General features: G+C 55.8%; 1 protein-coding gene across 1 annotated transcript in view; it reads left to right on the top strand.

Moving 5' to 3' along the window:
• Nucleotides 1-9,092, top strand: part of Cdh22 (cadherin 22) — a 66,464-nt gene extending 57,372 nt beyond the window's left edge. Inside the window, exons 10-11 of the mRNA XM_069989890.1 lie at nt 2,796-3,047; nt 8,010-9,092. Coding sequence (XP_069845991.1) covers nt 2,796-3,047; nt 8,010-8,560 — 803 coding nt within the window. The 3' untranslated portion in view covers nt 8,561-9,092. The remainder of the gene's footprint in view (nt 1-2,795; nt 3,048-8,009) is intronic.
• The last annotated feature ends 5,774 nt before the right edge of the window (nt 9,093-14,866 follow it).

Raw genomic sequence — 14,866 nt, 5'->3', positions numbered from 1 at the left:
TGCAGGGCCCCTGACTTCAATCTCCAGCACGGCAAAGAGAGAAAGAGGCAGGAAGGGAGGGAGGAGGGAGAGAAGAAGAGAGTGAAGGAAGGGATCATTTAAATTCCTTACTAATACCAACCTAGTACATAGGAGTTAATAAAGATTTGTTGGGAAAAAAAAGAAGGGAGAAGGGGGAAAGGGAGGAGAAAAGAAGGAAGAAAATGAGGGAGGAAGGAAAGAAGGGAAGAAAGGGAGGGAGGGATGGAGGGAGAGAGGGAAGAAGGGAGGGAAGGAGGAAGGGAAGAAGAACAGTGGGTCAGTAAGATGGGTGGTGAGGGTTGATGAATGGATGGACAGATGATGGATGAATAATAGATGGATGGATAGGTGGATGATGTAGGTGGGTAAGTGTGGATGTTGGATGAATGGACAGAGGTGAGTGGGCAGATGTATGGATAGATGGGAAGATGGATGGATGAGAGGATAAATGGATAGATGGAAGGAAGGGTGGAAGGATGGATGGAAGAATGGATAAAGGGAACAGATGGCTAAATGGGTGAGTGGAGGTAAATGAATGAGATGGCTGGATGGTTTAATAGATAGAGAAAGTGTAAGTACGTATGTATATATGGGTGGGTGAATGGATGGATGGATGGATGGATGGATGGATGGATGGATGGATGGATGGATGGATAATGGTGGTGGACAGCTAGATGGATGATGGATGGACAGATTTATAGAGGTATACGAATGGAAATAGATGGATAGATTAATGGATAGATGGAAGTGTATGGATGTATGGATGAATGGAGGTGGACAGATAGATAGATGATGGCTGGATAGACAGATGGATGAAGATGGATGAATGGAAATTGATGGGTGGATGTATGGTTAGATGATTTCATTAGACAAATTCAAACAAGTTACTTCTCTCCGAGCCTCAGCTTCTACCTATATAAAATAAAGACAATGCTCCTGCTCCTGGTGGTTATGAGGACCAAACACTGCTCTTCATTTTAAGCACCTGCATAGTCCTGATACATAAAAAGCATCCAGTCAGTGCACATGAGTACCACACCACTCTCCTCTTTTCTCTCCTTACTATTGAGACCCCTTCCTTCCCCAGTGGAAGGCAGATGTTTTTCCAGCTGGGGGTGATTCACCCTTTGGCATAGGGGGAACAGGAGGGGGGTAGAGTTTGAACCAGAGCTGGAGGAGCTGATCCATGAGCACGGAAAGTGGTGGTTCATTCAAGCAGTGTGCCTCAACACTGGCTGTGCCAGAACCTCCAGTTGGCCAGCATTGGAGAGACAGGCACACACTAGCTTAACGCAAGGTGACAAGTGCTGTAACAGAACTGTGCATGGCACCTGCATTGTCAGAGTAGGGAGCGGGGAGCCATAAATCCTTCCTTCCCAGGGAAGCAGAGAAAGGAGGCCAAAGGAAGGAGGTGACATTTAGCTGGAGCATGACAGATGAGAAATTTGCCCAGGCAAGAAGGTGGAGAGGGTGTCTGGATAGTGGAGATTTTATGAGGAGTGGCAAGGACACCCAGGGGCACGAATGGGGTGTGGCACAGGGAAAATGGGGCTGAATCAGAAAGAAACATTAACCAGCATATGGCAAATTTACATGTACCTGGAATTATTCTAGGCCTGGGTTCTATCCTTTAATTCTCACACCCTTATGATGCTTTTTCTTGGTTTACAGATCAAACTAAGGTCTAAAGAGCTAAGAGAGGTCCTCTAGCTAGTGCAGGACACACTTAGCATTACTTTTTAACATTTGTACAGAAAGGTTTGAATGCATGTAAAAGTGGAGGAGGGAAGCCAAGGATAGACCACTGAATTGGGAACTACTGAGGAAGGGGCTGTTAGGCGAGAACAATGAGAGGTGAGGATTTCCAGCAGGAAATCAGGCCCTCCTTTTGCGGGGTTGGTTATAAAGGGCAGAGCAGCGGTCACCTGGCCTCTGACCTCTTCCTGCCACCATTAATGAGAACTGAGAGGAGCCATCTATGATCAAGTGGCCTGACTCATACAGGACAGGTGTGGAGGAGACAGGAAGGTCAGAAGAAGTACCTGTGCTCCCTTCCCCTGAGACCTGCCCGGATCCCCAGGAACAGGCTAAAGCTGGACACTGAGTAGCATTTGTGCCAGTTTACTACCCACTCTGGCTGCCTGTGAAAAAGGAACATGGGTTAGGAGACCCCAGGCTACCGGCTCAGCATCTTAATGAGAGTTTTCCAAGCCAGCTCCAGAAATCTTGACTGACATGAAGGACAGAAAGGTCCCTCCACCAAAGGCAGAGAGATGCCAGCCAGTGTTCCCAGCGCTCTCTGATGACCCTGAACTTGTCAGGACCCAACAAACCATGATCCAAGGACCTCTAGACTCCCAGGGTCAGAATACATCGGACAACTGGAATGGGATCAAGAATAAAAATAGGTTGTTGAGACAAATGACCAAAAAAAAGAATTCTTTTTGAAATAGCCAAGGCCAGAACCTTGGCCCAGCTGGGGACAGAATCTTGGAATCGTTGGGGACAGTACCTTGGCACCGCTGACAACAAATCCTTGCAAGAGCTGGGAACAGAGGCCCAGGGTAGCAGAGGACAAAATTGGAGGCTATGTGACTGGAACACACAGTGGGCAGCCGAGGGCAGAATTAGGGGACACGAGGGAACAGCCCCAGTTCAGTCAGTTAAGAGGCATCCGCTGGGACATGAAAGATAAAGCTCCAGGTTGGACCAGGAGGGGGCTGGGATGAAAGGGGGCTGACCCGAGTCACTGCCACCTGCTTCTCCTGAAACAGACAACACGGCCGCGGTGCACACACAGCATGTGGGCTTCAACCGGCAGGAGCAGGACGTCTTCTTCCTGCCCATCCTCGTGGTGGACAGCGGGCCGCCCACGCTGAGCAGTACGGGCACGCTCACCATCCGCATCTGCGGCTGTGACGGCTCTGGCACCATCCAGTCCTGTAACACCACGGCCTTCGTCATGGCAGCCTCCCTCAGCCCCGGAGCCCTCATCGCTCTCTTGGTCTGTGTCCTCATCCTGGTTGGTGAGTCCCCCTGAAAGCAACCCACCTGTCCTGAGTGGCCTTCATCCTAGGATCAGCTAGCCTCAGTTTTCCCCAACACACACACACACACACACACACACACACACACACACACACACACACACACACACACACACACACACACACACACACACACACACACACACACACACACACACACACACACACACACACACACACACCCAGCTCCAAGCCCTAACCCACAGCTCCTGTGGGAAATCTCCCAAATACAGAGCCGCTTACCACCTGTCCCTGGCCTCCCCCTGACATTCCATACCTGCTGCCCAATCCCTACACAGCCCAAACTCTTTCCTAGGATTTAAAAGCCATGCATATAAGGCATCAGCAGTTCACTCCTGTGATTCTGGCTGTTGAAGCCAGCTCAGGCAGGAAAGTCCATGTGACTCATCTCATCTCCAATAAACCAGGAAAAAAAGAAGCCAGAAGTAGAGCTGTGTGGCTCAAGTGGTAGCACACCAGTCTTGAGTGAATGAAGATAAGGGAGAGCTCCCTGACCCTGAGTTCAAACCCTAGTAGCAGTGTACACACAAAGCCACACATGTATTGTAAAAATTCTCTCTGCCTTTAGCCCCATTTTATTCTCCTTCAGGAAAATGTACAACTACATGACCCAAGAATATCATCTTGTTTTGTTTTTGGGGTAGGAGGGGTCCTAGGGCTTGAACTCAAGGCCTGGGCACTGTCCTTGAGCTTTATGTTGTTGTTGTTAGTTGTGGGGCTTGAACTCTGGACTTGGGTGCTGCCCTACACTCTTCAGCTCAAGGCTAGTGCTCTACCACTTGAGCCACAGCATCACTTCTGGTTTTCTGGTGGTTAATTAGAAATAAGAGTCTCACAGACTTTCCTGCCTGGGCTGGCTTTGAACTGTGATCCTCAGATCTCAACTAGTAGCTAGGATTACAGGCATGAGCCACTAGTGTCCAGCTGTCCCTGAGCTTTTGTGCTCAAGATTAGCACTATACTGAAGATAATAAGAGTTAAACGGGCTTTCCTGCCTGGGCTGGTTTCAAACTGTAATTTTCAGATTTCAGTCTCCTGAGTAGCTAGACTTACAGGCATGAACCACTGGCATCCGGCTACCATCCCATTCTTTAGAAGAGGAGACTTAAGCTCAGAGAAGTGAAATGATTATGTGGGGACAGAGCTAGTCTTTTGACTTGAACTTCGATCTCGTCACCTTGTGCTCCTCTTCCTCTACCTCTGCCCCCTGCTAGGAATTTAGACAGGGCAACGTCTGAATGGCTACCTGATACCACCAGCAGTTATTGGAGCCCTGATGTGTCCTGAATGATCTAAATGGGATGCTCCCTTCCCAGCCCTTGCCACCCAAGTGCTAATGGTACTGAGATTCCCGTCCTGCTGCTGGGGGCCCTGGGATGTTTCCATTATGGGCACCAGCTCAGCTCAGTCCCCTGGGAGACAGCAGCTGCCTCCTGCCCACCACTGGTGCGGCCTCTAAGGAGGCTGGTGCCCTCCACCGAGCTGGGAGCCCAGCCCCCCTTCTCTTAGGCTCAGGGCTCTGGAACCTTTTTTTTTTTTTTTTTTCCAGAGGGTGCACTTTATGGCGGTTTCATTTTCTGAGGCAGTGCAAACAAATTTCTGCCTAATTGCCCACAAACGAAGAAAGTGCACATCAGTACTCTAAAGGTGACGGGCGGAATCGCTGATGGGGCTGGCGCAGCTGCCGCCCGCCGCCCGCAGTCCCCGCCATCTGCTCTCGCGGGCATCCCCTTCCAAGCTCTGGGCCTCCAGCTCCCAAAACTGCTTATCCATCTTGCCCACACCCCTCCCGATGCCTCCCTCCCCTCGTGCCCTCCCTCCAGGCCTGGCCCTAGCCCCCACCCCTCTCCCTGTCTTAAGCTACTTTGTGAGGTCGTGAGCCAGTACCAGGCTCCATGGTCCTAGCAGCTGGCACTGGCTACTGTTCTGGCTGGAACTATTCGGACCAGCAAGAAGAGTCTGATCCCTGACATAGTGCCCAGCAGACAACTGTCCATCCATCCATCTGCCCATCCATCCATCCATTTTCCACCTGCCAGCATTTGCTTACGTATCATCCTATATGCTGGACTATTGAAGGCACATGTATTCATCAGTGAGCAAAAGACTTGAAATCTCTGAGTAATGGAGGAGTTGGGGTTGCTGTCACTGCCCTGGGGGGAGACTAAAGGTGGAGACTAAAGGAGGAAAGACTGATCTCACCTCTGGGTACATCAAACTTGAGATTCTCTTGGTCAGCCAGATGACACGGGATGGGAAATGGAATTCACATCTGTCCAGGCTTCAGGGAATGGTCTGGCTGAGATGTATTTGTCAACTTCTAGACAGAACTTCAAGCCAGCAGACTAGAAGAGGCCCCAAGACAGGGAGCATGCATGAAGAACCAGGTCTGAAGGCCAGAATGTCTGACTCTAAGCCTGAGAGGCGAAAAGCCTGCTTAGATGCCCTTGAAGCCAAGTGTGGTGGCAGATACCTGTAATCCCCACTAGTCAGGAGGATCTGGAGTTCAAGGCCAGCCTGGACAAAACTAGCCAACTCTGTCACCAAAACAAAATAAAAACAGAAAGGCTGGGGTGTGACACAGGTGGTAGAGTAGTTGGCTAGCAATCACAAAGGGCCTGGGTTCAATCTCCAGTACTGGAAAGATTAAGAACAAGCCAACAGTAAGGTAGTGCGAGGGGGAAGGGGAGATATGGAGAAAAGAGATACCATTCATTCATTCATTCTTTCATTCATTCACTTCACTTCACATAGCCTTCTATTCACCCACATTTTCATTTATTCACTGATTCATCCCAGATTTTAGTCATTCACTCATTCATCCAAGTTTCATTCATTCACTTATTCAAGCATATTTCCCTAGCTTATTACACACCAGGCACCAAGCTAGGCACACATTTTCCAGGTCCAAGAAGGTACTTTGGCAGCAAGGGAGACAGCCATGTTACCTTAGCAGGCTGTGGTCTAAGGCAGACCCAGGACTCCCAACTTGAGCTGCCTTCTTCATTACCCAGAGGCCTTAGAAAAGCAAACTGCCAACCTCACCCAGCATGTCTAGGGCCCACCAGAGCAGGTGTGTTTCTAACGAGTTCCCAGGGGTGGCTGCAGCCAGCCCAGGGCCACTACTACTTTCCTGTGTAGTGTGACAGGAAGGGGACACCCTTCCCAGGGGATCTTGGAGGCGAAGTCAAGCCCTGGGTGGCCAGACCTGGCACTGTGTGTTCTGGGGTAGGAGACATGGAGCACTGTGTGTTCTGGGGTAGGAGACATGGAGGGGCCTGGGGTTTACAGGGGAGCTTTTGTAGGTTTTATGGAGTTTTGTGTGTATGTGTGATGGTCCTGTGGCTTGAACTTGGAGCCTGGGCACTGACCTCGAGCTTTTGTGCTCCAGACTAGTGATCTAGCACTTTAAACCACAGCTCCACTTCTGGCTTTCTGGAAGTTAATTGGCGATAACAGTCTCATGGACTTTCCTGTCCAGACTGGCTTGGAACTGTGGTTCTCAGATCTTAGCCTCCTGTGTCGCTAGGATTACAGGGGTGAGCATCTGTGCCTGTTCCTATAGGTCTCGACCTGAGACCTGAGCAGGAGCTGGGGACTTCTGGTGTAGATAGAAAGGGCAAGGGTAACGGGGCAGAGCTGAGGACACCCCTAACTCCTGCAGCTCCGTCTGCCTTTCAAGCTGCAGCCTTCACACCCAGCACCTCGGGTCCTGGCACAGTGCATCTCCCCATGAGTTCAAGGCAGGGCCCTCAAAGGTTGACTTCAGCCCCCCAACACCCACAAACCCTTTGCACTTTCTCTATACTACTCCAAACCCCAGTGGTGACCTAACTTCAATTTGCATACCTCCAGAGACAGGTTCAGTTCTGACAGTAAGATGATTTGAACCCGGCCACTAGGATTATGAATGGCTCACACTCATAATCCTAGCTACTCAGGAGGCCGAAATCTGAGGATCACAGCTTGAAGCCAGCCTGGACAGCAAAACCCATGAGACTCTCATCTCCAAATAGCAAGCAAAAAGCTAGAAGTGGAGCGGGGCTCCAGTGGTAGACGACCAGCCTTGAGCACAAAAGCCAAGCAAGAGTTTGAAGCCCTGAATCCAAGCCCTACTTCACACACACACACACTCTCTCTCTCTCTCTCTCTCTCTCTCTCTCTCTCTCTCACATACATGCACACACGTACACTGCACATATGCATATACATGTACACATGCTCACACAGATAGTTTTGAGCAGAATTTCTCTAGGCTGTTGTGCACTGGGAGGGGAGAGGAGGGCTAGACTGGGGTACTGGTGAGCAGAGCCCTCACCCACGCCATGCCCCGTGTCCCCTGTGTCCTGTGTCTCATGTCTCATGTCTCATGTCCCTTGTCCCATGACCCTGTGTCCCTGTGTCCCATGTGCCTGTGTCCTCTGTCCCCACCTCCTGTGTCCCATATCCTCATGTCCCCATGTCCCCTGTCCTGTGTCCCTGCTCCCTGTATGTCTGTGTCCTCTTTCCCCCATCCTGTGTCCCCATGCTCCGTGTTCCCTGTCCTCGTGTCTCCCCTGTCCCCTTGTCCCCCGTGTCCCTGCGCCCCTTGTGTCCTGTTCCCCGCGTCTTTGTGTCCCCCATATCCCTGTGTCCCCTGTCCCCCCGGGTCCTTGTGTCCCCCATGCCCCCGTGTCCCCTGACCCCCATGTCCCCCTGTGTCCCGCGTCCCCACGCCCCTTGTGTCCTGTCCCCATGTCCTTGTGTCCCCCATACCCCGTGTCCTGTGTCCCCTGTGCCCTGTGTCTCCTGTCCTGTGTCCCCACACCCCTTGTGTCCTGTCCCCCGGGACCTTGTGTCCCCCATGCCCCCGTGTCTCCTGTCCCCCGTGTCCCCTGTCCCCCGTGTCCCCTGTCCCCCGCGCCCCGCGTCCCCGCGCAGTGCTGGTGCTGCTGATCCTCACCCTCCGGCGCCACCACAAGAGCCACCTGAGCGCCGAGGAGGACGAGGACATGCGGGACAACGTCATCAAGTACAACGACGAGGGCGGCGGCGAGCAGGACACGGAGGCCTACGACATGTCGGCGCTGCGGAGCCTGTACGACTTCGGGGAGGCGCAGGGCGGCGCGGCGGGGAGCCCCCCGCGGGGCCCGGCGCCGGGCGGGCCGCCCTCCGCGCGCCTGGCGCTGCCGCAGGGCCCGCCGCGCCCCGAGCCGGACTTCGCGGCGTTCAGGGACTTCATCGGCCGCAAGGTGGCGCTGGCGGACGCGGACCCCGCCGTGCCGCCCTACGACGCCTTCCAGACCTACGCGCTGGAGGGCGCGGGCTCGCCCGCCGCCTCGCTCAGCTCGCTGCACAGCTCGCCGCGCAGCGGCTCCTCCGCCTCCGAGCAGGACTTCGCCTATCTCCGCGGCTGGGGCCCGCGGTTCGGGGCCCTGGCCGCGCTCTACGCCGGCCACCTCCGCGCCGACGCCGAGGCGGCCGCCTCCTAGCCCTGCCCGCCGCGCCCGCGCCGGGGGCCTCCGCCGCCCCCTCCGCCAGCGCCCCGGGGCCCGACGGGCGGGGACCGGCCCGGGGCCGCGGCGCAGAGCGAGGACGCCCGTCATCACCGGAGGGGGCCACGCGGGCGGCCCTGGGGGGCCCCCCCGAGCAGGTGGAGGGAGGGAGGACGCTGCCCAGTGCCCCCCTCCACCCCCTCCCGCCCCCCGCAACACCAGATCAGAGGAAGGAAGGGCTGTTCATTTACTAAGCGCCTACTGTGTGCCGGCTGCGGGCGGGCGGGAGGCGGGGAGCCCCGCCCCGAGGACGGGGGGGGGGGGCCTGGCCCAGGACCTCGGCCAGCCGGGGCCTGGCCCTACGCGCTCACCCCGCTGCGCTGCGCCTCCGTGCCCTCGTCTGTCAGATGAGGTTAATAAACAGAACCTACCTCGAAGAATGGTGAGGAGGAGAAGGGTTCGCAGGTGCCCAGCGGCCGGGGCCGCGCCTGGCCCATGGTAGGTGTTCAATAAATGTTAGCCTTTGTTACTCCGCTCGCCTCTGTCGTTACTGGAAAGCCCGCGAGGACCGGGCTGCCCCTCCCCAGCCCAGAGCGCCTCTCCCTGCCCCCAGCGTCTCCGAGGACCCTGGCTCCAGAAGGACCGATGCCGTCATCTTAGATGAAAAGAGGAACCGGGCGCCCGCGGCTCACGCCTCTAACCTTGGCGACTCAGCAGGTGGAGGTCGGAGGATTGAAGTTCAAAGCCAGCCCAGGTAAGAAAGCCTGCGAGACTCTTATCTCCAGTTAACCGCCCAAAACTCCCAAGTGGTAGAAACACCAGCCTGGGGTGAAAAAGTCAAGTGAGAGCACGAGCCCCAGTACTGGCGTGGGTGTGCACACACACGCACACACACGTACGCATGGATCCAGGGCCTTCGTAGGGACTCATGGACAAACAGCAAAGAGTCCTGGATCCGGGCATATGAATGAGGATAGCAGTGATGGCAATGATGGCAGGGACAGCCACTTACACACTTAAGTGGTGCCTGCTGAATTCCAGGCTCTTCGTTAAATACCACCTAATCGACAGGAATCCAGATAAAACTCCTGGAAAATACTGTCCCCTGTGCCTAACTCTTAACCTCTCCTGTGCAGTTTTGAGCATGTACTCTTCATTAGCCCTGTAGATGGCAAGCTCCCAGCTCAAGGAACACAAAGCCTGCACGAGTCTGGGACCATGCACCCGCCCGCCGGGTCCCCACCCCCCAAGCCTTGGCTAGGATTCCCTGTGGAATTCCTGGGAGCAGGCATGCACAGGAGACTGAGGCGGCAGGAGGAAGGGGAGACAGACGGCTGATTTGGGGAGCACGGTGACAGCCCGCACAGTGCAAGCATACTTCTGTGCTCTGGTGGGTTCCACCGTGCGTGCACGTGTCCACACGTGGCTGTGGCCACACCGCAGGGGGGTGGGAAGCCAGCGTGGAGCAGCCCAGGGTGGAGAAGCAGCGTCCCACCTCCTGGGCAGCCTGGGGGAGCTGGAGCCGCTGTGAGAGGGGGCGGCCAGGCGCCTGCACCCGTCAGCCAACCGTCATTGCTGCCCGCCCCCGGGTCACGAATCAGCAGCCGCGCGCTCACCTCCTGCCGGCACACGTGCTCAGGCCAGCGCTGTCACTGGTCGCTGAGCACTTGGAAAATGTAACCCTGTCAGCCTTTGGTCTGAAGCGAGAGGCCTTACACTCCAGTGCACGCACACGGGTGCAGGAGCGTGCCCGCCTAGGACACCCGCGCCACGCGCACGATTGCAGACACGTGTGCAGCCATGCACACATCTATCTGCATGCATGCGCAAGCCAGCATGCACAGCCCCAGGAGGACAGTCACAAAGTCAAGTGCAAGATGGCCATAAGTGGGCACGAACATGTGTCTCCCAGCACCTCCACAGATAGAGAGAGGCAGCCTCCAACAAGGACAGCGGGAGGCCCGTGGCCTCCACCTCCCCGCTGGGTGGAGCTCTGCACTCACACCACCTGTGCTCACCCACCCGCCCTCCTCAGGCCACCCACCGCCACGCCACGTGTCTAAAGCGGAAGCCAAGCATGCCCACGAGCAGGCACGTGCCTCCCTAGCCCAGCCCTCCCCCCCACACACACACACACAAGCATGCACAAACCAACTCAGATCCCTGGAACATGGCTGCACACCCCCCCCCCCGCAGTCCAGCCTGTCCCGGCCCCATATCGTCAGGTGTGCCGGGGACAGCAGGAACCGTGCCCACGCGCAGAAACCGCCACCCCGGCAGAATTACATCTGCCGTAAACTTCTCATCTGCAAATGATGATTAAATGTTATTGTGCAAGAGAAAAACGCCAAGGAGGGACTCATTAGCTTTATTGTCAAGAGGGTTCCACGGCTCCAGAGCCCAGCTCCAAGGCTGGTTTAACCCTCTCCATGCTGTGCGTGCGTGGGGGTGGGGGTGGGGTGCTATAATCAGGAAGGTACAGCATGAAAGACCCAGAGACAGAAATCCCAGCGTGAGACCTGAGGGGACCCACCAGAGCACTGTGCAGAGAGTCTTGAGTGTCTGAGAGGTGTTCCCGCCTTGCCCCTCATTTGCTACACAGCTGTGTGGTTCCTCTGGTGGCAAGGGCCTCTCAGAGGAAAGGGTGTCTCGGGCCAGGAAACACCTGGAACAAAGGTCTAAGGGAGACAGATGCCAGTGACTCACAGCTATGAGATCTGGAGGATCACAGTTCAAGACCAGCTGGGAAAGATCCATGCCTCTGTGTGTGTGTGTGTGTATATATACATCTGTCTGTCTGTCTGTCTCTGTCTCTCTCTCTGTCTCTCTGTGTCTCTGTCTCTGTGTCTCTGTCTCTGTCTCTGTCTCTCTGTCTGTCTCTCTCTCTTTCCCTTTCCTTTTATCCTCTTTTTCTTGCTGGATGAATGCAACTGAGATGTCTGGAGTTTAAACTGCCAACTTGGTCCAGGAAGACTAGCAGCGATCGCCTAAGGAACAGCCAGACAGGAAACAGGAGACTTGGGTCTTTTCAACCCCCACGGAGATGGAAAACTCCAGCCTTCTCATCTCCAGACTTGGTTTCCATGAGAAGATTGATCCGCTTCCAGCTGTGATTTGGGTCTTGTGTTCCCAGGACCAACATCCAGCTCCTGCTGGTAGACGAGGTAGAGAAGGATCCTGAGGCTGTGGATATGAGAACCGCTTTGAAGGCATGTCGGCCAGTGTTGGCAGTTGACGGGATGGAGCGGTGGTGGAAACGGAGGTCAAGGGCTTCGGGGTTGAGTGATGTGGGCAGTGGAGCTCGTCAGGAGCTGGAGACCCCAGGAGAGGCCCGAGCTGGGGTCAGGAGAGGCCAGTGTGAGTTTGAGAGGCCTGCCGGAGCAATCACTGGGGAACTCAGCCCTGGAACGCAGAGAGGGGAGGGGACCCCTGGAAAATGGGTCACTCCAGACACAGCCTAGCACAGCGACCTCGGGAGATCTCCAGGTGCAAGGATCAGATGGAGCCCCTGGACAGAAAGAGGGGGAGGAGCTCCTGAACCTCAGTTTCCCCAGCTCTAAATTGGGGGCAACTAAAAGGGCAGCCCTTCGACTCCCTCCTGATCTCTGGTATTACTGGAGAATCTTCCGGAGGAATCGGATCCCCTTTGGAAAATGAAGCTAAAGCCAGCACTCGCGTCAGGGTGCGTGAGGGGGGGCTTGGGGGCGTCCCCTTTCCTGCAAAGAGCATGGGTTCACTAAATGACAGCTGTGAGAATGTTGGGGAAGGGCAAACCCAGAAGCCTGGCATTCCTCACCCCAGTGGTCAGTAGGCACCTGCTGTATGCAGGACACAAAGCCACAGGGAGACAAATGGGGAGGGAAAAGATGATGGAGCCAGCCTTGCCAGGAGTCTGGGGGGGGGGGTCGCGGGGGTGGGGGGTGAAGGTGAAGGGAGGGGCTGGGAGAAGGGCAGGGAGGGGTTTGCTGGGAGCCCCCCCCCTTGCCCAGCTGCTGTGCTCAGAGTCACACCCCCTTCTGTGAAAGGCGGGAGCTGGTCAGCAGAGCTTTAACATTTCACATCGCCTAGATTCACCTGCAGACGCTGCTGTATTATCACAAGGTAATATGCCAGGTTGGCTCACAGGGCAGAGGAGGCCTGTCCAGACAGGAAGCCCGAGGTGTGAGGGGCAGAGGGGCAGCCTGCGCCAGCTTCTCTCTGCAGACAGCTTCTCTCTGGGCCTCTCTGCCTCTTCTCCCTCCACACAGGCCTGTGTCTGGACCCCAGCATCTCCGTCCTAGAAGAACAGGATCACTGTGGGTTAGTGATCCCCTCCCCCCTCGCCCCTCCCCCCAGGCTCTAGGCCCACCTCACCTCAGCTGTTCACATCTGCAGCGACTCTGTTTCTGAAGAAGTGTGCATCTGGGCTGGGCTGGGCCTCAAAGCATGGATGTTAGGGGCAAACAGTTCCACGCCAGGCTCAGCTCCAGCTACAGTTCCACTGCCCCACCGCTTGGGGCTAAGTCCTCTGTAGGCCGTGGGTGTGCAGGGGTGAAGGCAGGGAGCATTTCCCTTCCTCTTCTCTCAACGGCCCCGATTCACTCCTGCTGAAATCCACACAGAGAGGCCACTCAGAGAAAACCGGAGACCTGTCCCATGCAGACTCTCCCATGAATACCTGCAGCGTGGTGGCATGTCCCAGGGGGTCCCCAACATGGAGACATGGGCTGCAACCCAACACACACACACACACACACACACACACACACCTCAGACACTTGGATGTGTGCTAACACGTTCATCGAGGCCCAAGCAGAGCCTGGGGACAGGCACACCGGTGTGTTCTCACAGTCACATGTACACACGTGCTCCCGGCATACAAAGACACAGCACACACAGCGCAGCAGGTACCATGGGGTTTGCGCCCCAGGGACACAGCCACGGACTGTCTGCACGCACAGAGCGTTGAGTACCCTTGTGGTAGGCAGAATGCAACGTTCACGCCCCACACCCGTGACTCACAGTGCTGCTCTTGCTCCGTCATTGGAGACAATCGCAGGAGCCATGGAACCATCACCACCCCCCTTGCCCCCTCCCTGCCCTCATTCCCTCCCCCCTCGTCCCCCCCCTGCCCTTACACAGGGCATTGTGACAAAGCCCCTCACACCTCACGCATGCGTGCACACATACACATGCACACACACACACACACGCACTAGCAATGACACACACAGACTGGGTGTAGGGAGCAGGTATTAAAGGCACGGTGTGGAAGGTGGCATGTGTATTTACACAGGTCGCAGTCTCACAGCTGGGTAGTGCAAATGTGTGCACACCTTTCCGGGGTGCGGGAACTCACAGCCACATAGTGGCACACACACACACACACACACACACACACACACACATCTACCATGCCCCACTGTGCTGAGTGAGCTCTCTGGGGTGCTGTGCACCCAGACGCACAGCAATGAGGAGGTACGTGTGTGTGTGTGTGTGTGTGTGTGTGTGTGTGTGTGTGTGTGTGTGTGTGTGTGTGTGTCTCGCAGGCTCTGAGATGCTAGCATATGCACACACATGCACACCAGGCCCCCACAGAGGCCCGGCCTGTCCCCTCCAGGACCACGGTCCCTGCCCACGCAGCCAGCCGGGCCTGCTGGTTTCCCTGGAGGGAGGGGGGGCGGGAAGGGAAGGCCCCACCTGCCGCCCGCCCGGCGTCGCTCCATCATGCCGGTGCGCTGACATTCAGAGCCGGCGCAGAGACCATTGCATTTAGCCGTAATGTGCCACAGATTGCACTGACATTTGGAAAATATTCCACCTCGGGACCCATTCGACTTCTAACTTTTTTTCCTGGAAGGGGAGAGAAGCAGCAGAGGGGAAATGCGGCGGGCCTGCAGCACTGGCGGTGTTCCCAGACCCCAGAGGCCGGGGCCAGCCCTGCTGTGCCCACCTGGGTGGAAAGATGGGGAGGAGCAAGGGCACAGCCAAGGCTGAGCTCAATCCCAGCCCCCTCTCCCCCCTCCCTCCCTCCCTCCCCCCTCCCTCCCCCCACGCAGCAGGCTGTGAGAGAGGACCTGCCTGGAACCCCCCTACACCTGAAACCCTATGATATCTTCTTGGTATTTTTCTTCTCATACTAGGATTTGAACTCAGGACCTTAAGCTTGCGCCGCTGGTGCTCTACCACTTGAGCCATGCCACCAGCCCCGTTTATTGCTGGTTATTTTGGCAACAGAGTCTCATAAACTTTTCTGCCCAGGCTAGCTTCAAGCTGTGATCCTCCAGATCTCAGCCCCAAGTAGCTAGGATTATAGGCGTGAGT

Source organism: Dipodomys merriami, unplaced genomic scaffold (genome assembly GCF_024711535.1).
Source record: "Dipodomys merriami isolate MVZ:Mamm:240054 unplaced genomic scaffold, mDipMer1.0.p SCAF_39, whole genome shotgun sequence".
Classification (NCBI taxonomy): Eukaryota; Metazoa; Chordata; class Mammalia; order Rodentia; family Heteromyidae; genus Dipodomys; species Dipodomys merriami.
The sequence above is the reverse complement of the archived record's forward strand: the minus strand, read 5'-3'. Positions and strand labels throughout refer to the sequence as shown.